General features: G+C 37.9%; 2 protein-coding genes across 5 annotated transcripts in view; one reads left to right on the forward strand and one right to left on the reverse strand.

Annotated features, from left to right (window-relative positions):
* Window positions 1-7,733: 7,733 nt before the first annotated feature.
* LOC131974870 (probable gluconokinase) lies at window positions 7,734-12,575 on the reverse strand. Of its 2 annotated transcripts, XM_059337362.1 has the most exons (6): window positions 12,265-12,575; window positions 12,078-12,138; window positions 11,225-11,255; window positions 10,997-11,083; window positions 9,046-9,089; window positions 7,734-8,469 (listed from the first exon to the last, which is right to left on the reverse strand). In XM_059337362.1, the coding sequence occupies exons 2-6, from the start codon at window positions 12,113-12,115 to the stop codon at window positions 8,112-8,114; spliced, it is 558 nt and encodes a 185-aa protein (XP_059193345.1). In that variant the 5' UTR covers window positions 12,116-12,138; window positions 12,265-12,575; the 3' UTR covers window positions 7,734-8,111. The 2 variants fall into 2 exon arrangements, with proteins under 2 accessions (XP_059193345.1, XP_059193346.1); XM_059337363.1 differs by lacking the exon at window positions 10,997-11,083.
* Window positions 12,576-13,233: 658 nt separating this feature from the next.
* The window catches only part of frmd3 (FERM domain containing 3), a 63,572-nt gene continuing 49,025 nt past the window's right edge, over window positions 13,234-27,780 (forward strand). For all 3 annotated transcript variants that reach the window (XM_059337120.1, XM_059337121.1, XM_059337122.1), the window contains exon 1: window positions 13,234-13,555. In XM_059337120.1, coding sequence (XP_059193103.1) covers window positions 13,451-13,555 — 105 coding nt within the window. In that variant the 5' untranslated portion in view covers window positions 13,234-13,450. The remainder of the gene's footprint in view (window positions 13,556-27,780) is intronic.

A 27,780-nucleotide genomic window follows, 5' to 3' on the forward strand; every position in this document is an offset into this window, starting at 1 on the left:
GTTTCAGAAGCTGTAACCGCATATTTGTTGTACCTTGAGTTGGTGTAGCTATCAATAAATACTTGAGTCAAACACAAACCGGTTTACCATCTTTGATTGAAAAAAACAACAACAACAGTTTTTACATTTGAATTCACCACCCACTTTATTGAATTTGAAATCTCATTGAAATTAGTTATTAGTGTTCCAATCAGACTTTTCATGTAGGTATTTTACTCTGCTATTCTGTGTTGTACTGTCCAAATACGAACACTAGAGGGCAGTTACACTTAACCTCATTAATAATATCAGCTGCTTTGTACCTCTAGAACAGGGGTGGGCAACCTGAGGCTCCGGATCCACATGTGGCTCTTCAGGCCATCTGCAGTGGCTCCCTGTGGCTGTGACAACAAAATTATGCGAAATAAAACAGTTATTTCTTTACATTTTAATGTTAATTTATCATTGGTGTAGGCCCAAAGCAATTTGTATTCCTCAGTTGTAAAAATGTGTCGCTTATACAGGTGCATCTCAGTACATTAGAATATGATGGAAAAGTCAATTTCCAGTAGTTCAAGTCAAACAACCCCAACCAAGTTTTGAGTCATATAAATTTAGATGGACATACTTTTCAGAGGCCAACATTTTCATATTAGACATACTTTTTAAAATTGGTCTTTTGTAATATTCAAAAATGTTTTGAGACACTGAATTTTAGGTCTATGTAAGCCATTATAATTAGAAGAAATTAAATAAATTAAGACATGAAATCATTCTGTGTGTAATGGATCTATATAATGTGTTATTTCCACTCTTTGAATTGAATTACTGACATAAACAAGCAGTACTGAACGGGCCCTCGCAGTACACGCGTGTCGGGGCATGCTGCCGTCGGGATGTGTGCGTTACAGTGGCCAGTCTATACCACCTCTATGAATTTCCTTGCCTTAAGTGTTTTTGTGTGGCCACGGTACCAAATATGAAATTAGACTGCCACCACAGTGCCACCTAGGGGCCGATCAATAAAACCTTAAAGGGTTATCCTCAGGAGGGCATTGACAATAATTGTACCAAGTGACCAAAAACAGGTAAATGACGAAATATGGCTTTTTTATAACAATTTATACAAATCCAATTTCCAAAAAGAAGACTGACATATTATTTGAAACAGTCAAAGACAACATAAAAATGCTAAATGAAGAAGATAAAAAAATATTAGATGAGAATTTAACTACATCAGAACTGGAAAGTGCACTAAAACAGATGAAGAATGGAAAGTCACCAGGAATAGATGGTATAACATCAGAATTTTATAAATACTTTTGGAATGACATTAAAGATCTATTACATAAAGCCCTTTTGGAGTGTATAGAAAAAGGATGCTTATCTCCCACAATGAAAACTGGGTTGATAACACTATTACCCAAACCTAATAAAGACTTACTGAACCTAGACAACTGGAGACCTATAACTCTTCTTTGTAATGACTACAAATTAGTAGTTCTTGTATATGCAAATCGTCTTAAAAATGTATTGGTCAATCTGGTCGATGAGTTTCAGTCAGCCTTCATTAAAGGTAGACATATACACAACAATGTGAGATTAATATTGGATATGTTAGACTATCAATCGCTTATTGATTCAGAAAGTCTCATCCTTTTCATAGATTTTTTCAAAGCCTTTGATTCTGTAGAACACTCTTTTCTGATTCAGACTCTAAAAAAAATTGGATTTGGTGAAAAGTTTTGTAAAGTGATCGGAATGTTTTATAAAGAAATAATCAGCTATGTTTCTCTTAATCCAGGAATGACCCCTAGAATAAAAGTTATCTCGCAGGATCAGACAAGGCTGTCCCATATCACTGAAACTCTTCATTCTTTGCACACAGATGTTGGCTTATCTGATTGTAAATAACCAGGAATTTAAAGGGATTAATATATTTGATTATGAATTTCGCATTAGTCAATTCGCGGATGATACGGTTTTCTTCTTAAAGGACAAATCAGTTATCGGTAAAGCATTGAGCATTATCTCTCTTTTTTCCAAAGCATCTGGTCTGACTATAAATTTAAAGAAAAGCAAAATACTACCATTATATCCTTGTAAAGATACACAAATAATGTCCATCCCTGTTAAATCCGAAGTTAAATATTTAGGCATTAAATGAATAAAAGAGATTAAAAAAAGAGAGGAAAAGAATATGAATGAAAAAATAGAAAATATGGAAAAAACCTTAAATCATTGGCTAAAGAGAGATTTATCCATTTTTGGTCGTAACCTATTATCCAAGTCTGAGGGGATATCAAAATTGATTTATCCATGTTACCCGATGTACGTGGCTCCTAAAAACATCAAAAAGGCAAACTCCATAACATACAACTTCATATGGAGAAACAAAACGCATTATGTTAAAAAATCACAACTGGTTAAAGATTATAAGAAAGGATGTTTGAAAACACTGGACTTTGAGTCAATGGTAGGAGTCTTTAAAATAAACTGGATAAAAGCTTTTATATCACAGACAAATTCAATCTGGTTTGACATCCCCAGAAATATTTTTAAGAAAATGGGAGGGTTGGATTTTCTGTTAAAATGTGATTTTGAAACTACAAAACTGCCTGTGAAGCTATCTGAATTTCATAAACAAGTATTGTACTATTGGAAGATGATATTTTCCCATAATTTTACTCCACATGGCTCCACATTGTGGAATAACAGAACAATTGCGATAAATAGGAAAACAGGATTGGTTTGAAAAAAAGGTGATTTTTGTTATAGATCTGATGGATGACCAAGGAAATTTCCTACATTTGAATACCTTTAAAGAAAAATATGATGTTCAATGTTCTTACAGAGAATTTAGCAGAATATGCAAAGCAATACCTCTTGCTCTGGTACAATTAATACAAAACACACTTTCTCATTCAAGATTACAATCTGCCATGCCAGAATTAAAAATTGATCAATTGCATATCAGTGATAGAAAATGTAACAACCAATTTATTGGGAAAGTGTTCAAATGTAAAACTTTTCATGATAATACTAGAACTGCAAACATCAGAATAAACAATGAATTATGCAACACAGATAAATACTTCAAATATCTAAAATGGCCAATTCCGCCAAAAGCAAAAGAAGTACAGTATAAAATTATTAACAGTTATTACCCTACAGCTGAAACTCTCAAGAAAAGATTTGGTTTTGAGGTTGAAGCTTGCGTTTTCTGTCTTGAGGAACCCGAAACTATTGAACATCTCTTTAATTCATGTAGAGTCACAAGTCATTTTTGGCAGAACCTGCATAATTGGTTAAGTACTACAATGGAAAATATTACACCTTTCGATATGAACCAAATCCTAATGTACAAGGAAGACATCGCTAAAGAAACATCTGACATGATTAATATCATCATGATTATGGGGAAATATCTTATTCATACATGTAAATGGAGAAATCAAAGACCTTCACTAATATGTTTCAAAAACAAATTTAAAATATTTTACTCCTCTCTATTAGTTTTAGCTGAAAAATATGGACCAATACAAAAACTTTGCAATGATTTATCAAAGTTTTTTGATGATTGGCTGGATGAAGTGTCAAGGTCTTAAATGATGTGATGATATATCTTTAGGCACCTTTTTCATGGGGTTGGAATGTGAGTGGTGTGGTGAGAGGGGTTGTCTCAGCGCTGAAGAGGATCTGTCTGTATTGTTGCCTGTATTTATTATTTATTTTATTTTCTAATGTCAGAGTTTATTTTTATACTTTTATATCTCTATTGGAGTTTGTGTCTGTGTCCACTTGACTTACTGAGATGATAGTTTTGTTGTTTATTTAAACTTTGCCTTGCAAAATGTTTTTGTTTTTGTTCTTTGTATTTTTGGGGGGAATGCATAGTGGAGATTCTTGATTGTACTTGTAATTTGCTGAACACCGTTACGAAACATCTGGACTCTCCTCACCCTCACACCAGGATCTTATTTATGGACTTCTCCTCTGCTTTTAACACTGTGCACATTGACACCCTGCTGTATGCTCTTTTAGACCTCCAGGTTCATCCCACACTGGTTTTATGGATCAAGAGTTTTTTAACTGACAGGCCACAACAGGTGCTTTTAAATGGTTTTAAATCAAAGAAGCTGATTTTAAACACAGGTGTTCCCCAGGGTTGTGTTTTATCTCCCGTTCTCTTCTCTGTGTACACAAACAACCTCACCTGTAACAGTGAGGGAATGAACCTTTTTAAATATGCGGATGACATGGCCCTGGTGGCTCACCTGACTGACACCACTGCTCTGGACTGGTATAAGCAGACTGTTGAAAACCTGGCACAGACTTTTAACCAGCTCTGTCTTGAGCTAAATGTCCAGAAGACCAAAGAGCTGTGCTGTGGGGGCAGAAGAGAGTCAGCAACCGCTCTTTTTAAACCACTCAGCATCCAGGGTCAGCTGGTGGAGCAGGTTGAGTCTTTTAAATACCTTGGAACTGACCTGGACAACTGCCTCTCCTTCTCTCAGCATGCAGACACCATTTTTAAAAAATCCCAACAGCGCCTCTACCTGCTGAGGAAATTAAGGACTTTCAATGTCAGCACACATGTTTTAACTCTGGTCTAACAGTCCCTCATTGAATCCATACTCACTTTCAATATCTCTTCCTGGTACAGTCTCCTCTCATCCAAACACAAGACCAAACTTTCCCGTACAGTTAACCAGGCCAGCAAAATCATTGGAGCATCACAAACCCCCCTCTCAGAACTGTACAGCCGGTCTGTGATCAGGAAGGCCACCCTGATCACAGAAGACTTTTCTCACCCCCTCCACCACTGCTTCCAGCTGCTGCCATCAGGCAAACGCTATAAGGTTCCACTGGCCAGGAAAAACATCTACAAAAAATCCTTCGTCCCCTCTGCAATAACCACCCTGAACAACAAAAAATGAACACTCTGTTGCTTTTAACAGCCCCCCCCCCCCCCTCCTTTTTAGCATGATTGTACACATTTTTGTGTTTTTAATGTTTGTTTGTTTCTTAGTGTTTTTTATATGAGCCTGTCAAAAATGAATGAATAAAGTTCTATCTATCTATCTATCTATTGTACTATTGTGCAATAAAGTTTGAAAAAAATGAATAAATAAAAAATAATAATAATTGTACCAAGTTTTGTATAATAATGCACAAACTATCCCTTTAATCCTCATACAGTTTCTGAAGGAGGACTCTTAACTGATATGTATAAGTTAGAAGAGGCAGGTAGCAATGGTGGAAAGCAACTATGTACATTTACTCTAAAATAAGGAAAATTTTGAGGTACTTTCATGTACATTTTATGTAACTTTATACTTCTATTCCAGTACATTTTGAGACATATATTTTACTTTTTATTCCTCTACATTTAGCTGACAGCTTTAGTTACTTTTCATGTCAAGATTTAAAATGAAAAACATGATACATTTAAAATGATTACCCATTTTTATAAATTAAACCACTTAAAAGTTTATTAGGTAGTTAAAATGAGCGGAGTGGAGTCATTTCACAGTGTGGTATTTTTTTTTTTCAATTTTTCAAATTTTTTTTTTTTTTAATTTTTTAATTTTTTAATTTTTTAATTTTTTAATTTTTTAATTTTTCTATTTTTCTGCGCGGCTTTTTCGCTTCTGCGCATGCGCGGTCCCCCCCTGCTTCTGCGCATGCGCGGTCATTTTCGTGTCTGCGCATGCGTGGTTTTCTGCACATGCGCAGAAGCTAAAACAGCCGCGCATGCGCAGAAGCGAAAAAGCAGCGCATGCGCAGAAGCGAAAAAAAGGCCGCGCATGCGCAGAAGCGAAAAAAGCCGCGCATGCACAGAAGCGAAAAAATAAATAAATAGTTTAAAAAAATATATAAAAATAAAATAAAAAAAATTTAATTAATACATTTTAAAAAATTTAACAAAATATTTATTTTTAATTTCTTATAGTTTAGTGTAAATAATGACTGTGACATCAGTGTATCCATGCTTAGCTCAAATATCAACTTGTTCTATAATTGATTTATTTAAAAATAACAAGCACAAAGTCATATTTACAAGTGATTTTCAGCCACCTGTTAAGGTGCATAATAGCGTGTGTGTGTTGCTCTATGTTTTAACATCTCTACTTTTGTGTCCTTACTCTTAGAAACCAAGTGAATAAACTGACACTATACACATGACACCTACTCCGACATCAGATATATGTGTATGTGATCCACTTGACAGCCTGTGTGTGTTTGTCTGTTGTTGCCAGGCTGAGGGGGCTTTAATCTCTAGTTGTGTGTGTGTGTGTGTGTGTGTTGCGTTGCAGTATGTGTGTGCCCGTTCGTCTGGATGTGTGAGATATGAGAGTAGCCAAGGGGGTTTTTTCTGGATTAGAAGCTCCTAAAATATTTGGGTTGAGGTTTGCAGATGAGTCACACCACAAAAACAGCTCTATAGTGCTGAGTGGAGATGTGTGTTTGGCAGGGTGAGTGAGGGCATTGTGGTCATTGTCACCTGTGTGTGTTTGTAGTTTGAAGATGCTTATAGATCAGATAAAAGAGATCATGACCTGATCAATCCCTGACCTGAATTCAACTTCAGTATCAAGCTCTTGTCAGAGCAGCTGGACCTCCCTCACAGCAGTGTGTAGCAATGAGGTGTTAAATCTAAATCCCCCTAATTGTCTTACTTTATCACATTCAGAGTGAAGATTGTACTTTATTTTTATACTTTTTTTTAGATTTTTAAAAATCGGGAAAAATCGGGAGGGAAAATGAAAGAAACCTGCAATGCTGAAGGGAAAACAAAAAATAAATCATATGAAACCAAACAGCAGTATTGAATTAAGAAGAATTCATCATTAGTTCTGTAGAGACATATTTCTAGTGTTTCTAAAGGCCCCTGATTCTGCATTTCACCTGTTAATTGTGTCATCTAAAGCAACTGAGCTGATTTTTCTAAAATTTGTAAGTTAACTTTTTGGGTATTCAGCAAAAAGCCTTATTTTCTGAAATATGAATGGGTTCCCTTTAATGCCGACACTTTTAGTTCATCAATTAAATAGGCATCTATTTTGACTACCCATTGTCTGACAACCCCCAATTCCAAAAAGTTTGGATGTAATCTAAAATTGAAATAAAACCGAATGTGATTGATATTTAATTGAACTGACCAAACTCAACTTTTGTTTAAATGTACACTGAATTTGATGTATTAATCTTTTTATTTAAGTTTTTTTGGAATTGGTTCTGTACACAGTATATCAATAGTATGAAAAGTAGTTCATAGTTCAGACTACCTCGCTTTTCTTTGCCTTATGTGATTGTAAACTGAAAATCTTTGGGTTTTGGACTGTTGTAAAATTAAATATCAAACACAGGATTAAAAAACTTGAAGCATAAAATATTCAAACAAAACCATCATCAGTTCATTTTTATTTCATATACCTGTGCTGATGAAACTGTGTATCAACCCAATACACTGATTACAAGCCAAAAGGCCAAATTTCCCCTGTAAATGCTGCATATCTTTCATATGCAGCATTATGCAGCACATCAGATGCCTGTCCTGTATCTATGCTAACTGCATTGTCCCTATCAAATAAAATAAATTCAATTCAATATCTTTCATAGCCATGGAAGACAATTCATAAAAACTGACCCAATCAGTGAAGTCCTTTATAAATGTTTTGGATAGTCAAGTTAATTTGGTGTGAAAATATTTTCTTGGTGTTATTTTGTAAAAAAAACAAACAAAACAACAATTTGTAAAATGTTTAATCTTTAAAATGCAAAGTTTTACCTTTCTACCAAAATCTCTTCATAAGCTCAACAGCTAATTTCCACAATATATTTAAATGCTTGTGTCCACTAAAATGTCTAATGTCTGATTTATATCTCATTCACACGAAAACCCAGATCTGACTTCAGATATCTTGAAGTCAGAGATCAAGGGACCCCTCTGTAAATGGCTGTGTCAGTTTTTCCGTCTCCAAAGATATTGTGCCATGGTGGGCACCAATGGAGTCATTAGGTACGTTTGGTTCAGTAGTTTCATATGATACCCATACCATGACTGGAACTGTAAAACAGAGGCAGCTATAATTAAGGACAGTGATGACGGCTGGGATCATCAGGTTTTAAGGTGTTGGTGACGACCTGAGGCTGACGATGTGCTTCTCGACCTCCGTGGACATGTCAGTGATGCTCCACCTGATGTCCAGTGGCAACACATTCTCCTCATCTGACGGAGGCTCTAAAACATCAAACTGGGAGCGCAGCAAGTCTGCTTTCATGTAATGTCCCTTCCGGGCCACCATCCTCTGTTGAATGAGATCATAGTCACCATGGAGGAAGAGAAAAAAGACATCAGGACAGGTTGGAGGCAGGATATCTTGGTGGGAAGGGAGGGCTTTGGAGCCGTAGAGCAGGATCTGTCTGTACAGGCGCTTCAGGGCGGAGCACACCACGAGAGCATCAGAGCCTGAACACCTTACTCTGGGAAGGGCACAAATGCACATAGTGATTGAGAGATAACTGAAGAGCTATACACTGAAATGTTGTGTCAATAACATACTAAAAACAGTGAACTGTGGGCACAAACAGCAACAGAGAAGAAGAAGGAGGTGAAGAGAGAAAAGAAGGGATACAAGGAGGAGCTGATAACGGGTTGACTTAGTGTGGAAGGGCTGGACCAAAAGTCTTTGATGTCGCCGCAGACGTTTTTAAGAAAGAGATGGCATACTTTTCAGCACTCCCCACCTCTTCTCTACACTCTCACTCAGTTAATCTGTTTTTACTCTCCCAAACTCCCTTTCCTCGCTCTATGGTTTTCATCTCAATTTTCAAAACCATCTTTGATATTTTTGATCTTTTTTTCCGACAATTTCACGCCGGCATATATCTTACCTCGCTGCTCTGCTCTTCGGCTCCCTCTCACTCTCTAAACCCATCATCTTCTCCATTTCTGTCATTACAAAAGTATGTTGTATAAAATGTTCCTGTGAGTATGTATGTGTGTACTAGTGTGTTTGTGTGTGTGTGTGTGTGTGTGTAAGGTTTGTTTGTTCTTACCTCTCAATAACTTCATGTAGTTTGAGAAGCCAAGGCAATCTGTCCTGAAGAGACAAACAATATAATGACTTAATATTTTTGTGATAAGCAGTATGTTGTTGATTTATTTATCACTGTCTTCACCAATTGTCCTAAGAAATGTTTGTCATTAATATTTTTTGCAGTTGCATATTTACACATCCAGCAGTCATGGAGCAACATTATCATTCATTTGGAGTTGTGTTTCTGTCCACCTGATGGTGATATTAAAAGTCAAGTATTTACTTTTATTTTAACTCTTGCATAGACGGAGCTATCTTCACAATGCTGTTAGTACTGGAGAAAGGTCTGGCTGCACCTATTGTCATTCTGACATTAGGGAAAAAATGCTCCGGCTTGTTTGTATTTCTTTGAAAAAAAATCACAATTGTCTTGTCCGGTGCTAAGCCCAGGATGAGTTAGTGGCAGCCAATAAAGATATGGATGTTAGTCGCTATAAATTCAATCTTTTTATGCAAGATTTTTGGCTGTCCAGGATGTACCAGTAGTTACCAGCATTGACAGTGATCCAACCACATACTACTTTCAGCATATCATCAGCATCTAGAGTCGTTGCTTCTCCGAAAATACTATACTCAGATACAAAAACATCTGGAATAAAATAATAACCTAACTACACTCATAGTTGCACTCAGCATTTTTTAAATTTTATTTATTTTTTCCCCCAAAATATTTTTATTTTCAGTTTTTGCAGCAACACACACACACACACACACACACACACACACATAGTAATAATAATAACAATAAAGACAACAAAAATAAATAAATACAAACTTGACACAAACCACAACATGCCAAAACAAAGTACACACAAAGAGGCCCAATACAATGTTATTTTTATTTTTATTTTTTATGGCGGATCTAATATTCCAAGGCAGAACTAGCGGACAACCAGTGTGGGCTTTTTGATGACCAATACCAATATTTACAGAGCAGGGCATATAATAAAGTATAACTATTGGACATTATTGGACACTATTACTGCCTGCACTGTGTCTATTTGGCGTGCTGCAGATCTTTTGTTAATTGGCTTTGTAAGCACAGGCCGATAATCGTCTGAGTGATGCATCGGTCTATCACTAGTCAGAACCCACTCTGCCAATATCTTCTGTCTTTAAAGTAAAATGTGGGTATCAAACAGAGAGCAGGCAGACAGACACGCCAGCACAACCACATCGCTGATTACGAGCAATCAGACATAGAGTCAGTCGTAATTTGGTCACAACTGACCAGGAGTCAAATTTTTTCACGCTCTAGTGCTTTTAATATGAAGAGCTGGACTCAAATGAGAGGAATCACTTTCTGTCATGTCCTGTTCGATTGTGCCAACCTCAACCTGCCAACTCTAATACTGGCATGAAAGACACATTTTTGCCACAGTAATCCCAAATTTACATTCATTCTCAAACTGTTGAGTATTTTTTAAAACATGCCAAAGCATTGGACAGAGCAGGTCCCGGGGTAATTCTCCCGGCCGTTTAAAGCTGTTTTCTGAGTGGGAGGTTATCATGAGCAACCAAACACTGCTACCAGCAGCCTGCTGCCAAATGTTGGCAGCAGTTGCTCTGCCTGTAAGCCTGTAAATTAAACTTTGGCTGGTAGCCAGTCAATTGTTTGGAAGTCTACCTTTATTTTGAAAGTCAGCATGGGCAGAAGAACATGATAAATATTAGACCAACAGGAAATAAATCTGTGAACAGAATAAAGGGACTGTGGGCTGTGATGAAAAGCTTGGTTTCCTCCCTGCTGCTTTCACTGAACGGCCACTTGTTGAGCTAACTGTGTCCGCAAGTGTGAGAGAATGATTTACCCGTGACAGAAGAGACATGGCTCAATCTGTAAATGACTGACATTCAATTTGAGCTGACAAGACACACACACACACACACACACACACACATACATATACCTGGTCCGTGAGCGGCTCACCACGAGCCATCTTCTCAATATTCCCCTGTGGGTGGAAGTCATCTCCTTCATGCAGCGGCCAGCCCAGCTGATGAGTGGACACACACACACACACACACACACACACACACACACACACACACACACACACACAGTACATAATACAGTGTGCAGAAACATGATGGAGGTGTGTTTGTGTTAGTGCAGGGAGGGGGATAGATCCAATTACCTTTTCTGAGAGGAAGGCCCCTAAGGTGCTTCTGTACAAGATAAGGAAGAAGAAATAACAGAATTAATACAGTGCAATAACATTGATCTGATCTACTGCTTTAAGCTTTTAAGCTACTGCTTTACATTATTGACATAGACACAATGCAGGTTAAAGCTTTAATCGTTAGTGGATTCATTGATTTTAAACATTTTGAAAGCAAAATGTTGAGCAAATTATTTAAAAAAAACAACTTTTGGCAGATAAAACAAGTAGACTTGCAACTGACTATTTTCACTGTCGATTGTTTTCCTTTAACCTATGAAATGTCGCAAAAAAATGATAAATTGTCCATCACAGTTTTTCCAAGTCCAGGATGATGTCTGTAAATGTCTTGTTTCGTCAGTCAAAAATCCAAAGAATCTTAGCTTTAAAAAAAAAAAGAAAAGCAAGAAATTTCCATAATTTTCAGGCTGAAACCATATTTTTCACCCATGTTTGCATGAGAAAGTTCTTTAATGATTAATCAAAACCAAAATAATTGGTGACTATTTGTGTAAACACATCTAATTTATTTTTATCTCTATTTTCAGCATTTCCAAGATTCTTATTATACAAGATGCCAACTGGTAAGATAAGTTGAGAATTATTGATCCCACATCAGGGAAATTCACTTCACAATCAAAAATGAGACAAGACAAAAATACCAAAAGAAATTAAATAATGAAATAAAATAGCTACATACACTATAACACCGTTCACTTAAACAGATATGCCCATGATGAATAAATTGCACCATGTAGGTGCACCTGTAATATACACATGTTGAAAGCAGTAAGGCTGTCCCAAATAAACAAACAGTCAGTATACATACTTTCCACAGCCTGAAACTCCCATTATGATGTAGATCATCCTGCCTGTGGATCTTCAGACACCTGAAGGCAGATAAATCCCTTTTGAACTGTTGGCTTGTGTTCTTTGTCTTCAAATCTTACACACATGAACATTTCCACCATATAAATATGCAGTAATACTATGAGTGATCATGTGATGTAACCTGCCTTGATAATAAACTGGTCGGACTTCCGTAGCTGCGGAGATCACACTCATACAGTTGTTAATTAGTATGAAACCCCTGTACAGGTGAAGCTTTAGCCTACCAATAAGCATATTTCATTACTTCTGATTCGGAAACATCTTAAAACAATAAGAACTTATAGCAAATCAAAAATCTTCTAACAGGTAAAACATTGACCATAACAAACACTTAATAAGTCCATGTATCTTGCTGGCTGTACTAGTTACGCTTGTGTATAGAAGAGGTGATTTAATATATCCCACTTTGAAGCGGTTCGGCTGCAGGTTGTGTTTTCCTTTTTACTGAGGTACGTGATGACGCATTACGCACGCTGGTACGTCCCTTAAAGGGACAGCATCCCGTTGCAGCTAAACTGTATTCGAGGTCATTATTGATTGAAATAAGATGAAATATCACTCAAAATTAGTTTTGACCGCAGATTTGAGGTTTTTTTTTAATTAAAGGTTCAATCACCCTTAAGTAATGTATAGTAATAATATTTATTTCTGAAAAATCTCACAGTAATACAGGGGCATCATTTCAAGGTAGGCTATTGCAATACAAAACGACTGCTTAATGCACCTGGAAATATGTAGATTTTAGCATAATTATTTCACCAATAACCTGTAAAAAAGAAAAAAAAGAAAGAAAAGAAAAGCCAATCCTGCAGCTTATTTCAACCCCCCTTAAAATATGTGCAAATAAAATCAGTGACTAAATAAAATATCCACAGGGTGGGTCATTTACAATCACCAGCTGGCAATTCGACACCACACACGTGGGATCGTAATTGTATTGTGTGCTGAAATGTTGAAACAGGGAAAAGAAAGAGAGGTAGAGAGAGAGAGAGAGAGAGAGAGAGAGAGAGAGAGAGAGAGAGAGAGAAGGGGGAAAAGCCATCCTCCCTTCTGTAAATTCACCAGTGGGCAGGCAGGAGACGGATGCAAGCACTCCTCCTTCCCTCTCTGTTGCATCCATCCATTCTCTTATCCATTCACCCATCTCTCCATCCACCCATTCATTCCCAAGGGCGTTACAAGGGGTGACAAGACCCGACTGAAAGGCGCATGCATGTATGCGTGCTTATGCGTAATTCCTCCGTGTATGTGCGTATCTGGTCTGCCTGTGGATCCCCTGACATGAGGAGCTGAAACAGACCCGACAGAAGGATGAAAATGCTCCGGTTTCGCAGCCCCAGCATCCGCTCCTTGGACCAGGAGGTCCTCTGCACGATCCGGTTACTGGACGACTCCGAGATCTCCTGCAGCATCCAGGTAGGTTAAAGCCTCCCAGCTCATGCATTGTCTGGTCCTCTATGATTGTTGAAAATATCACGTGAACGCAGCAGATAAATTAACCTATATTGTTGAATTAGACCAGCCTACTCTCGATTGAACCCTATATTGTTTATTATTACTCTGATTATACCGTCATTTCTGTACGGCAAACATATTTGCAAACCATTTGCATATATTGTTCTTCTAGTTTTCATGCTGCTGTGATTTTCTGGAGAGGGTGCATGCTTTTTGCACCATGCTGTCTATATGAGATGCAGTAAAAGGGGGGGAAAGGCAATAGTGATCTGTGCATGTGTTTTGGGCCCAAGCAAGATGTGAAACACAGAGAAGTTAGGATGAAGTTTGATTCGTAGCAGAGGAAATGATAGAGCTTATGGGTGTGGTGGTGATGATGGTGACGATGATGAGGGCTGAGAGACTGCCTTTTGGGTTATTGATTGTAATCAGTCATGTGAAGCTGCTTGTGTGAGAAAGAGAGAGTGGGGTAGACAGTTGTGCTTACTTATGTGCTTTCATGTCTGTTGTCTGCCTATAGAGTTGATGATAAGTGTTGTTTCAACCCAGCTGGCCTTAAGTGCCCTGCCACCTGTATAACACCCAGCTGATAAACAGCTGCAATCTCGAACTAAAACCAAGACTATCCTTTTAAAATTCTTGAAAAGTAGATTATTAGAAGCGTGAGGTTTTTAGTGGAGGGCGTACTTCTAAACTACTCAGAAGTCTCCAGTTATAATTCAGCCTATTGAGTAATTTAGAGACAACATATATACATATTTTTCACAGTCTAATACCTAATACATAATAACTACACCCACCAATAAAACAATTCTGTTAATTTCTTGTTTTTTCCAAGCGGCATGCTTGGAGTATCTTGAACCTGCACTTTTTCTAATGGCCAGCAAGGGGAGACTACTTCTACTTCTCTCTTGATGTATTACCTCAGTAAAGAATTTGCTAATGAGTTTACACTTTCAATCACTATTTTAAAGTCTTCTTCAAACAGTCTGGTGTTCATTTTGTAAATGATTTTCCCTTTAAAGTAGTCAGTAAAGCGCAAGTTACGGGCTATGAGTCATGACTAACAAGTTGCTACGATGCACTTTGTGTTTTTTACCCTTTCGCAGTGTTTTTTAAGTTCATGAAAGTTAAATGTAGCATTGCATTCACCTAAAAATGTCTTCATTGTTCAGCATTTAGTTGTACTAAAAGACACCCTAAGGAGTCCAATGGCTGCTGTGTTTTGTGTGTTGTGTTGCCCGAATGCTATTTTTCGCTGTCTCTGCTATCTATTTTGTAGGGGCACCATCGCTACATCTGGGGTTCAGCACTTCCCCAGACGATTGTGATTGATTAAAAGAAATACAAACAACCCAGACCATACTTTTTCCCTGGCAGATTAATAATGGAGCCAGCAAAGTGTTTCTCCAGCATGGATTCTGGAAAGTCCCGCATAGAAGGACATATCTCCACAGTGCTGCGTCAGTGCAGCGCTGTGGAGATACCATTGGGTGACATCTTGGTTGTCATGTCTGCTACTTTTATATACTTTGCTCTTTTCATGTCAAAATCTGGCACAGTCTTTCACCCTGTGAATTAAACAAGCAGGGCAGGTATTTCTAAGGTGTTTGCGTGTATGCAAATGGCTGTACTAAAATGTTATCAGGACATTTAAAAAGTTGTTTGAACAGCAGATTGATGGAGGTGTTTCCAATGACTTTACAAGTTCATGATCTGCCATCTGCTAACATTTCAGTAGGGATCTGACTTTAAGCAAAAGAGTTGGTGTTTTCCCTTTATCGTTTTTCAGTTTTGAGTGTTGTATTGCTGCAGCTTTTAACTTTAGTCTAGCTTGTAGCTGGTAGCATTTACTGTCAATCAGTGTTTCTGATGGACATTAACGTTGGACTTGGAATGCAGGATTAACATAAGCCAACAAAGAACTGATGCACAAACTTTCACCTTAAAACTAAAGTCAATCCAACTGGAAAACTGACACAAAAGGAATTAAAACCTGATGGTAGACTTTAACTATTCCCATTTCAGGTCTAATATTGAAACCTTTTTGGCTGCTTGAACAAAGAAAAATAAGGTCCTCCCCTGTTTCCACAAACAAATTAGATCCTGTGTGGCTGCTGGGCCCCTGCAGGCCTGAGCTGCAGCTGCTGCCAGAGAGGTAACAGTAAAACAGCCAAATTATGACGCATGATTACAGAGCAGATATCTGTTAAATAAAGGAATTATGTGCAATGCCAAACAGCATATGGACACTATTCTATTTAATAATTACATATTCAGTATTGCACCAAATCCTACAAAACACCAACACCTTGTTGACACCCAGTAAGTTTAACAGTATTGATAGCGTAATGAGTGAATGCAGCTCTGAGCAGAACCTCATCCGTTCAGAAGAACTTGTCTGCCACTTCGGCCCTGTTGTCCGACCCTGAAACACCTAAAACACTCGCTGCATGTCAAACTAACTGTCTCGCTGGTCTCCTACATGTACCCAATCAATGATTTACAAAACATCATAAAGTGCACTGAGAGAAACTGCAGAGCGAGGTTGTGTCTGTTTCTGTGTGTTGAGGCGCTCACTTGCATGTATACCTGCGTGCTCGTGTCTTTGAGAGCAGAAAAGTGTGTTCAACTCTGTGTACACGTCTGAAAACATTAGAGTGAGATGCAAGAGTCCAAGTTTGTGGAAGTGTGTATGTAATTTTAGCTGTGTGTGTGTGCACGATAAGGAAATGGACATTTATATTTCTAGCTGACTGCTTTTTCCAGGGCTTTCTTTAATGGCTTTGTGTTCCGGTGCTGAGCTGCTCCTTCCTACATATTTCATGACATCCTGTGCTCCTCATGCTACACTTCTGCTGCTCAACAACAGCACTTCTCCTGTTTCCATTCTGCAGAGACTTCCATCTTTTACTTTATCTGCTTAGTTTTTCTCTCTGCATTTTCCCTGTCTGTCTTTCTTATTTTTTCTGTTCTGCTTCTCTGCGTTGGGCTGAATATGTAGGTCAGGATGAGATGCCAAGGACAGCAGGCGATTGAATGCCATCATAAAAATAATGTGATAGAATTGTTCTTCAATTGTGCACTTGAGCGAATGCATCACAGCTGAATCGTCTGCTTAGTGAGTCTTCAATGCCCTTATTTCTTTTAACTTTCCTTGAAGACATATAAGTGTTAATATTTTTAAGGCAAGCGAATTTTACCTAAAAGACAGTTCAAGATTTATAACTGAAATGTTATGTAACACATGCCTCATTACTGCAAGAGCAAAAATAAAGCACCTTTCAAGAACGAAACTGCTTTGTGTAAGATATAACTGACATTGAGACAGAATATTAAAAAAACACATGAAGAACTAAAAAGACACATAATTGAGATATTCTAACATCCCTGTCTACTGATCAGGGCCAGTTTTGTATATTGTGTTTTTACCCAGAATTAGTCTCAGTTTTTTGATTTTCTGGACTTCTACTAAGCTTTGGGATTTTGTTCCCTCTGTCTGTTCATCTGCACACTTTGAAGTTTTCCCCATGAGCTTTAATGCAAGTCAATCAAAATTAAAAACTGCCGCACAACTCTTCTTCAGCACACAATGCAACCACCAAATATTATATTGACATAATCAGGATGGTTTGAGGCATTTTTTTTTTTTAAATGTATTTTTTTGGGCTTTTTCATGCCTTTAATGGACAGGATAGCTGAAGAGAGACAGGAAACAGGGGCCAGAGAGAGGGGAATGACATGCAGTAAAGGGCCGTCCGATGCGGGACTCGAACCGGGGCCAGCTGCACCCCTGGTTTGAGGCATTTTGCTGATATAATTAATTGGTCATTGGTCATGTTACTGAAAAAGGTTGAATATCCATTCTCGTACAAATTCTGTATATTTTTTCAATCATTTTTCCAAACTGATTTTTCAAGAGTTAGAGAATCGATACTAAGTTTATACAGTATAATTATGATTAATACACAGAGTCGGGGGGTACATGCAGGTCAGCGTAGCTTTGGGACTTTTCAGCTTATTGCCCAGTTTATTTTGTTGGAAAAGTGAACAAAGAGTAATCAAATGTAATAAGTTACTTTACTTTGATTAAGTGACTGGCATGCATGACACAACTAACAGGGTAACTACTAATTAATCAGAAAGGTAATTGCATTTTAAACGGTTACACTGTTAATACATCATAATACACATAAGTATGAATATATTTGTCAATATACACACATGAGAGATGCATAATGTTGTTTATTTTCAAAGATATCAGTTTCTGGGTCTCGAGACAAGGTGACAGCCTACAGCAGAGCATAATTATTTTTAAGATGTTTACTGCAACTCTAAGAATAGCTTGACAGCTAAAAAAAAGTATGGCAGGTAAAGAGAGAGAGTGTGTGTGTTAGTGAGTGAGTGTGTGTGTTAGTGTGTGTGTGTGTGTGTGTGTGTGTGTGTGTGTGTGTGTGTGTGTGTGTGTGTGTGTGTGTGTTAGTGTGTGTGTGTGTGTGTGTGTTACAGCCCGGGGGGTTGAACGTGTCCAGCCTGCTGCTCTCATGTTCAGAGGTAATGTTAAGTCAGACCTGCTGCAGGAGAGACACGTCAAGATCAATACACTGCGACCTCCTCTGCTTTCAGCTCCTCTCCCCTTCATCCTCCACTCCTCTTCTCCTTCTCCACCCATCTTTTTTTCTCCTCTTTCCCTCTGTCATCCTTCCACTCCTCCCGATGTTTCTCTGTCTTTCACCCCACTTATTCTCTGCTCCACTTTCAGCTTTGTATTTACTCCTCTGACCACCTTTTCTCGCTTTCTATTTTTACACCTCTCATCTATATCTCTCTCTCTCTTGTTCCTTCCTCCTCCTTCTCTGTGACACACCATGTATAATTAAGGGAGATCACTGTTCTTCATGAGGCCAACATCAGTCAGCTGTCAGCGATGCGCTACACCACAAGTGTGTGTATGTGTGCACATATATGTGTGTGTGTTGGAGGGTAATCGTGGCTCACTTGCATGAAAGATTTAAAAGAAGCCACTGAGCCAAAGTTCTGCAATTACGGACATTAATCCACCATAGTGAGCAAGAAATGGCTGCGTGGCGCTGAAATAGCTTTTTGAAATATATTGTGCTGATTGTTCTGTTTCTATTCTTGTAGAAGTCACCTTATCAATACATCACAGTCTATTTAAAGAGGCATATGGATGCTGGTGTTGTTTTTCACTGCATCTGCCTTCACTCGGTCAAGGAGAGGTGTGTGTGTAGCTGAGGTGGTGTCGGCCTTTTATTTACTAGCTTTTGTGTGTGTGCCATGCTGAGGCAGTACTATTGTTTCGGCTGGTAGGCATTCTTTGAAACAAGTTATAAATAGCATCACTTTTCTATTCTTATCCCACTTGCCGACGCCTCTTTGATGCTCCTCCGAAGATGACTAAAGAGAAATAATCCTTTTTCTGACTTGTGCAACTGAGAGGAGGCAGAGAGAGATGAGACGGCGGGATAGGAGAAAGGGAGGGGGGGGGGGGAGACATCAAAAGAGATGTGAGAGAGAGATGGTTGATAAGACAAAATACAAGATGACATGGTTGGTCACATTACATGAGCTGAGAGGATGATGGCAGCAAATCAACAGGGTGTAGGAAGGAGTAGGAGAGGAAACGAGGTGGAGCGGCTGCGGGGGAAACAGATTAATCAGATTAAAACATGAAACGGATTTGAAATGCAACTGGCAGGCAGGGCAGATTTTTGGAAAAGACTAGGTGGAGAAAAATAGGGAAGGGTAAACTAGGAAAGTGCCAGTTGTTGATAAAAAAAATAAATACAGAGGTGGAAGTAGTCCAACAATGAGCCACAGAGAAGAGAAAGTAAGAGGTCAGAGGTCAAACACAGAGCTGATTGATATTCATTGTCTTGTTCAAGGACACTTTCAGTATCAGATCATCCGTGTGAAGGGCGGACTCTTTGCTCACTGTCACCATGTGAGGTGATAACCACCGCACACACATTTAGAATGAGTTATTTTCATGCAACAAGCACAAATTTGACATCTAGGCTCAGTTTATCAGCTTATAGCAGAGTAATGCATGTATGCATTTATATCCAGCAGATAATAAATGGTCCTTTGTTAGTGTTTCAACATTATGTCAGTCAAATTAGGTATTAGAATTAGGTAATCTTGTAAAACAAACAAAAAAACTGACATTGAACAAAATATATTCAGTTTATTTATTAGGATTCCTGTAATCTATAGCATTGTAGCAGTAATTCCTCCAAAGATCGACTACAATGCAGAAAAAATAAACAAAAACACAGGACAAGACTAAAACAAACACACAGACAAGTTCCTTACAGTTCAAAGTCTGAAATACTCCTTTACACTCTGGTCTCCCCACCTCATTGTACCCAGTAATGAAAATATATTAAATAGTCCATTGTAAATCATAATACCATCCATCTTGCTGTTGTATTCAATACAATAATCAAAATACATGAGAAATAATCCACTTTACTCCAGTATATTAAACAAGCTAAAGAAGAAGTGATCCAGCATGGTTTACAGAAACCCCTTTTGGGATTTGTGATATTAATTAGTAATTTCCTCCTTTTTTAATCACTTCATTGTTTTATCCGGGTGGTTTCTGTTGCCTGATCAAAACAGCCGAGCCAGTATACTGGAAGTAACAAGTTTCACGTATCAATTTATTTTATTTCACCAGGATAATCCACTCGGTATCAATGCCTCCTTACAGGGAGTCCTCTGTCGTGCTTGTATCCAAAACGGCAGGCTTCCACGACATCTTTGCTGCAGTTCAAACATAATTGTATTTGATTAATAATTTAGAATGTAAGTAGATAAAAAGAAAACTGTGGTTTGTGTGACTACGTCATCATGATTGTGCAAATGTGCACATGTGGTGTATTGACCTCTTTTCCTACAGCATGTCATTACATATTGCGTCATAGTGTTGAACATCAGGAAAATGAGAGAGAGCCGGTAGTAAACACACACACAGAGACACAGTAATTAGTCCGGAAAAGATGCAAACACATGAACTCCCTTCTCTTTTCTACACCCACTGTAAGTCTCTCTTTTCTATGTCGTGGTTTGTTTGTTTGTTTGTTGGCCCCAAAATTTTGAACATCCTGCTGTGCTGAGATAAGACAGCAGCTTCAATGCACCCACCATGTGCACACACTCATAACGGCAGTGTTGCAGCTGCAGTCATGCCATCATCATCACAGCACTTTCTCTCTCCTGCCATCATGTGAGTTAGTGTCCGGCTGCACACAGATCGAGAGTGATGGAGATCCATTTTAATAGAAACTGGTTCTGCGCCATATATTGATAATTTATTGCTCTACCTCTAAGCTTATTAGGCTGTGTAGCCAGCCATGAACGCTGGTTCATACGACGTGTTTTATATCATGTGTGTTCATTTGTGCACATGTATATGTGTGTGTGTGTGTGAGCATCTCCGCAGCGTTGCAGGTGATAATACGGTCATTGGCTTGTCTCCTTCCACACTGGAACAAGGTCACGGTCACTGTTCTGAGCGCTGCTCACAGGAATGGGATGGATTATAGGATTGATATTTAAATGATTTTAACGGTAGGTTATATTTAATCTTCTATCACAGTAGATTAGTGTTTCTTACATTTTTACTGACCTCATCTGTTTGAAGTTCATCCTTACATACAAACAAAAAACGCTGATGATAGACAACATAACTGAAAAAAATAGAGGCCAACCAATATGGGATTTTAGAGCGGGAAAATAAATAATTACCCAATATGGTGTCATTTTTTTGAGCTGGAATGAAAATATACCTTATTTATGTAGATTGTACACCAATATTTCACCATTCTGCAAAGGTACCCAGAGGGCTACGTTCTTAAACATAAAACATTATTAAATAACATTTAAAATTGTTATAGATTATTTTACAAACATATTGTTAATAATATATATTATTGTGTAAAAAAACTTTTCATAACTGCAAATATAGGACAGCATATACACAGATACCGATATTCCTTTGAAAGGCCAATATCAGCCGATAATATCAAACAACCAATATCTGTCAGGCTCTAGATAAAAATCAATACTGATCACTTATAAGTAAAATAATTAAGATTTAGTAAATTAGCCTTTTTTAAAACAAGAAAAGTTATAGATTGCTTTTGCGCATAATATCAGAGAGAGAGGACAGTAACAGAAAACAGAAATGACTTCAAACAAGAATAGCAAAAAAGTGTTAGGGTAGCCTATAAGTTTTTTAGGCAAGACTAAAGGAATCTAGTTTTGTGTGGTTGGATGGGTGGTTTAATTATATCAAACTTTTATTGATTTCTTTATATTTCTACTGAGGAAAATTATATTAAGACAGTTTTCGTTGTTTTATTGCTTTATGAGAGATGTGACCAGTGGCAGGTTGTAGAGATGTTTGCGTCTTGCTCACCAATAGACAATAAATTATAATATCATAGAAATGTTTATTAATGTCAGTAATTCAATTCAAACGGTGGAAATAATACATTATATAGATCCAGTACACACAGAATGAAACATTTCATGTCTTAATTTATTTAATTTCTTCTTATTATAATTGATTATGGCTTACATTTAATGAAGACCTAAAATTCAGTGTCTCAAAAAAAATGTATATTATAAAAGACCAATTGTAAAAAGTATGTTTTATATGGGAATGTTGGCCTCTGTAAAGTATGTCCATCTTTATGTACTCAGTACTTGGTTGGGGGTATTTGACTTGAACTATTGATATTCTTATGTATTGAGATGCACCTGTATACTGATGATAAAGGACATCCTTCCATATATCTGAAGCTCCGAGCGAGAGCACATAACTGTTGTGGGTCAGTGGTTGGGGAGGTTGAACCCAACATACTGTGTTGTGCAGCTCGTGAGATCAATACTACACTGGAGCTGATATATGACATCACCACCACATTGTCTCTCCACGCGGCTTCTCTCAATTTTCCCTCTTAGGTATAAAACAAAGACAGCCTGGATTTACGAATCAAACATTTACTGATAAATGGTGTGATGGTGGGAGGCTGTAGTATATTTTATGTTACAAGTGCTATATTTTATGTTACTTTTAATATAAGTCTTCTGCTTTAGTAAAAGGCCCTAGTCTGACCTTTTGTTCAGAACAGAACTGTAACAGCTGGTTTAAACCAGAATTAACATACTGTAGGATCTGGGATTTGTCAGACAGTAGAGGCTGTGGAAGCAGAAATATAAACAATATAAGTTGAATTCCGTGCGCATTCCCGTAAAATGTGCCCTATACACAGGTATGTTACCTTGAATTGTTTAAATGATCTGACACAGACAGAAAAAGCCAGAGAGACCTCAGGCTTGATTAGAGAAGGACCCTTTTTTCAGAAACCTTTGAGATTGGATAAAAGTTCTCCTCCGCTGTACCTCGGCAGTGTATTCTGATGTCTGATAATAATGAAAACTAAAAGAAACTACGACTTGATCTTTGGTTCACTTTCTCACTCAGAGAGGTAGTAATTTCCACTACAAGGCTATTACAGAGGGGGATGGTGATGGTGAGGTTGAGCATCTCTTTAAAGATTTCTCCCCTTAATATAAATTGGATTGCTTCCATACGTTCAGCTTCTCGACTTGAAGTGTTTGATCCTCCGCTTCTCTCTTCCGATCTTGTAGTCAGTGTAGCTTTAGAGGATAATTTGTATTTGTAGCTTACTTTTTAAATCTGTTTTAAGATATTAATATTTCAGCGTTCTGCACTTTTTTTTCTAGCAGTCTAGTCATTAAAATAGTCAAAAGTAGCATTTTACAAACAACTGACCGACTGGTGAGTCATAACAAGCTCATGTTGTGCAGCCAAACCTTGTTGAAACTCACAGAAATGTATTTTAAATTCCATTGGAATCCCAAAGTAAAAAAAAAAAACGTTGTATAATATGTACACTGCATAAAAGGGGTGTCTAAAAACAAGATAAAAACACTAAATCTGAGGGATATTATCTTGCTGCATGGACAGATTATTTCATTTGACAACATTTCCTAAATTAAGATTGTTAAATCTAGAAATAAGCATGTTGAACGCTTAAAATAAGAAATTAACTCTTAAAACAAGATAAATTATCACAACACTTCTAAATATAAAGTTTTTTTAATCTTGGTAAGAAGCAAATAATTTGCAGTGCACTCTGCTCGGGCCAGTTCATCGCTGCTTGCAGCTTTAATTTATCTTGTTTTAACAGTTTTCTTATTGTAAACATACAACATGCTTATTCCTAGATTAATAATCTTAATTTAAGAAATATTGTCAAGTGAAATTGTCTGTCCATGCAGCAATATCATTTCAAAAACAATATAATTAGTGTTTTTATCTGTTTGTTAGACACCCTTTTTTTGTAGTGTATAAAATAATATACATCCACTATTTTCATTTGCTGTATAGAGTCATGGAGTCTTGTGTGTAGAGTCAATCTGGAACAAGCTAATAAAAATTATATATATGATTTGTGGATGATTTTTTCAACCATGGAGCTACTAAAAGTGACATAGGAGGGTGGAAAACAGAAATTTAAGGGAACAGAAACACAATAAATGTGGAGAAAAAAGTGTTTCTGCATCCTGAGAAATAGAAAGAGAAAAGGTTTTAACTCAGTTCTTATCCTCCACTTTGATCCTCTGCACTGCTTTTCCCTCACCCCGCGTCCACCACATTGATTTGTCTCTGCTGCATCCTGGTCAAGCCTCATGATCGATCCATTCATTGGCTTGCTCGGGGGTTGAGTTTTGGGTGGTAAATAGAGATTGGCTTTAGAATTATCGGCAGTGTTAATAATAGGGCAATGTTGTCACATATGCACAAAAGCCTGCTTACACATTCACCCTAATTGGCAAATAAATCAGCAAATTGGTCCACTAGAGTCTTAAATCTCTATTTCTCTGAGGAGTAGCTGCAGTGACAACAGAGAAAAACTATGAATTAGTGTAGCATTTGTCTTAAAGGCAGCCACCAGGCTTTTAAATTGGTTTATGTGAAGGTAAAGAAGGGCATATCATTGTTTTTAAAGTCTCTCTCTCTCTCTCTCTCTCTCTCTCTCTGTGTGTGCAGATAGGAGTGTGTGTTGGTTTCTACATGCAGGGATTGCAAGGAATTTAACGCTCTTTCCCCTCACAGCATTTCAGCTCAGCCAATTAGGTATGCCGTGTCATGAAATGAGTCGATAAGGACCAGTCATAATTGAGCTGGCATGCATATTAATTAAACAACAAGCGGTGTTTAACTGGGCCAGAGCACCCAGGGTCCTAGTGCTTGACTCTTAGTGGTCACAGAGTCACCATCAAAATAAATCATTCACCTGCTTTAGACTGAAACTAATGGTTGTGTTGTTATGGCGTATAGCATCTACTTTACAACAAATGATAACACGCCGATTTTAACAGAAAATATAATACCTCTTTGATTCTATTGGGGATTTCACTTTACATATGAGTGAGAAATTATTTTGGTTTTGGTCCAGTCCCAGTTTGTTCCTCTTACGTATTGTCATTGCATCGGAATTACTAAGCATCTGTTAAGTATGAAAGATAAATCCCTGGTGATCTGTGATAAATCCAGGCAGTTGCTGAACAACACGTACCGTGGTTTGAAGGTATTTCCATAATCCTGAAATATCCTTCCATCCATCTGGACACAAACATATTTTATGAAGATTTTAACACAAAGTTGGAACGCTATTTCTTAACAAAAGATGGTGTATGTGTATAGCTGTATGACTATGCCCAATTTGTATGACCTGGAGTTTTAGAGTCAGTTAACTTGACAGTGTTTTAAATGTTTCATCCACCATAAGGTATCCCAATTTTTCTCGTGCCATACAGAACAAACTACAATTTTGGTTCAATCTCACCGTTGTTGTAGTGCTTTTTCACTGAAAACAATTGATAAAAGCCACATACTACCAAAAAAACTGAATGGATCTGAAAATTTAAGCCAATGTGAAAGTGTCTCAAACCTGCAATCTTTCTATTGACCTTCAGGGGTGAACGTAAAACTCCAGGCTTCAAAACCATAATCCACAGACCAGTGTGTAACGTCACAATGACTCCACTTCTTTTTCTCAGCACTAAATGGCAAACAGACACAGTTAGCGACCAGCTGGTGAACATAGTGGAAGCAAGAGTCGGTGGGGACCAAAAATAGAGCTAAAAGAAGATGAATACTTTTTTTTATGGAACTGCTTGATAATAAACAATTGTTTACTAACAAATTCACCATATCAACATAAAAGATGGTGGCATGTAATGCACAAAGTGGGGTTAAGTTATATCATGAGTTATTATGGTGTTTTGTACTATGGAGGTCAAAACTTAAGTTTCACAGATGTTTTTTTGCATTTTGCATTTACAATAGATGTAGGTTTAAATAATTGATTCCATGTGTTTTTGTACTCAATACTCAATGCTGATGGTTTTCTATTTTTTCTGATACGTTTTTCTGTGCTTGGTGTGCGTCTGGACTCGGCCGGCTCTAAGGAGCTTGCTTTGTGGAGAAAAAATGGTACGGGACAGATAGACACACTCGAACATACACGTCAAAGTGCACTTTGCTTCTGCTAAACTGAATGCCGAGGCTCTATTTAAAGTGTGTGTGTGTGTCTGTGTGTTCAAGCGTGGCAGAGAGAGGAGCACTTTGCCGTCATTAGGTGAGATCATGTAGAGACAGGATGACCGGGTTAATTTTTAATGCCCAGCCTTTGGATATATAAAATATGTATTCAGCCCTTGTCGGACATGACATAGACTCTTTATATCTCTCTTCTTCTGCCTCATTCTCCTTATTCAATCTTCCAATCTCTCTTTTATTCACTCCTTTATTTAGCTCTGTCTTTGCCTGCTCTCTCTTTCAGCCTCTCAGCATGCTTGGCCCTGGTTCACTTTCCGTCTGTCTTCTCTCTTGGCGTCAGTCCGCCTCTATTCTCCCCACAAGCGTCTGCTCTTAGAACCAGACAGAGAAAAGGTGTCGTTTGATGATCTGGCTAGAAACGGCTCACAGCGTGGCTGTTTTCATTCTGTTTCTTCTATTTTTCTCCTCCCTTAGCGTATGTGTGTGTCTCTGTCTGTTTGCTCTTCAGATTTAACAGCTTAGTAACACTGTTGTCACGGATCAGCCAAAAATCCTAAAGAGACAAACACACACACACACACACACACACACACACACACACACACACAAAAGCTCACTTTTACCTAACTCTCACACACAAAAAAACACACAAACACCAAAGGCAGGCCAGCATGGCGACACGGACGATCACACACTGGGCCACACACTTGATTTACAGCTTACTTGTGTCACAGTGATATAACAGTAGACCTGAACCAGCCAATAGGGACACGCTGTCTCTGAGATCACTGACAGCTGATTGTTGCCGTCGTGATGTAACAAAGGTCACAAGGGACATCCACATACTGTGCTATTTTGAATACAGTGCTGAGCAAGTAATCAATGACTCATTAGCAAAGCAATTGCATTACTTTACCAATTACTCAACAGAGAGAGTAAGTCATTACTTTACTTGCTAGTTTTGTGCCTATAAACAATGCCACATATTGTTTTTATGTGTAGAAAAGGGAAACTAGACATCACAGGCAGCCAGTCTACATTTTGGAGGGATTTACTGATCAGCAGCAGCTAGCTATTACCTAACATTAAAATAGGACCTGTTACTGGAAGTTGTTTTCTTATTTTCAAGTAGAGGCTAACCACCTCCAGCCCCAAGCTAGCAGACACTTTCGGCCACAGACTCATGTCAGTCCTTCATTTTTTTTTTGCCTTGCTTTACTTTTGGGTGTTTGCCTATTTTCTGAATGGAGTGTCAACTGATCAGAGCCATGCTTTGCAGGAGAATCTCATCGCTGATATGTTTTCACCACAGCATCACATGAATTTCTCACTCAAATTCAAATTGCGAATAGTCCCCTCATCAGAACACAGCGCTCAAGCATCACAAACGATTGTACACGCATGTCAGTTGCAGAAGGAATCAGAAGTTGGCTTAAATTCATGAGAAACCTTTAATCACAGGAAGAGTTGAAATCTGTTTTGAACATGTTGTGTTGTGCGATTGAAAAGCTACTAATAAAAGTTTTCATTTGTATACATATACATAGGGTGACCATGCGTC

The sequence above is a fragment of the Centropristis striata genome, chromosome 7 (assembly GCF_030273125.1).
Source record: "Centropristis striata isolate RG_2023a ecotype Rhode Island chromosome 7, C.striata_1.0, whole genome shotgun sequence".
Lineage (NCBI taxonomy): Eukaryota > Metazoa > Chordata > Actinopteri > Perciformes > Serranidae > Centropristis > Centropristis striata.

Coding starts and splice junctions, on each gene's coding strand:
- LOC131974870 (XM_059337362.1), bottom strand. CDS start 12,115: ATGATCTACATCATAATGGGAGTTTCAGGCTGTGGAAA. Junction 11,256..12,077: donor GGAGTTTCAGGCTGTGGAAA/GTATGTATACTG, acceptor TATCTTGTACAG/AAGCACCTTAGGGGCCTTCC. Junction 8,470..9,045: donor CTACATGAAGTTATTGAGAG/GTAAGAACAAAC, acceptor TGCCCTTCCCAG/AGTAAGGTGTTCAGGCTCTG.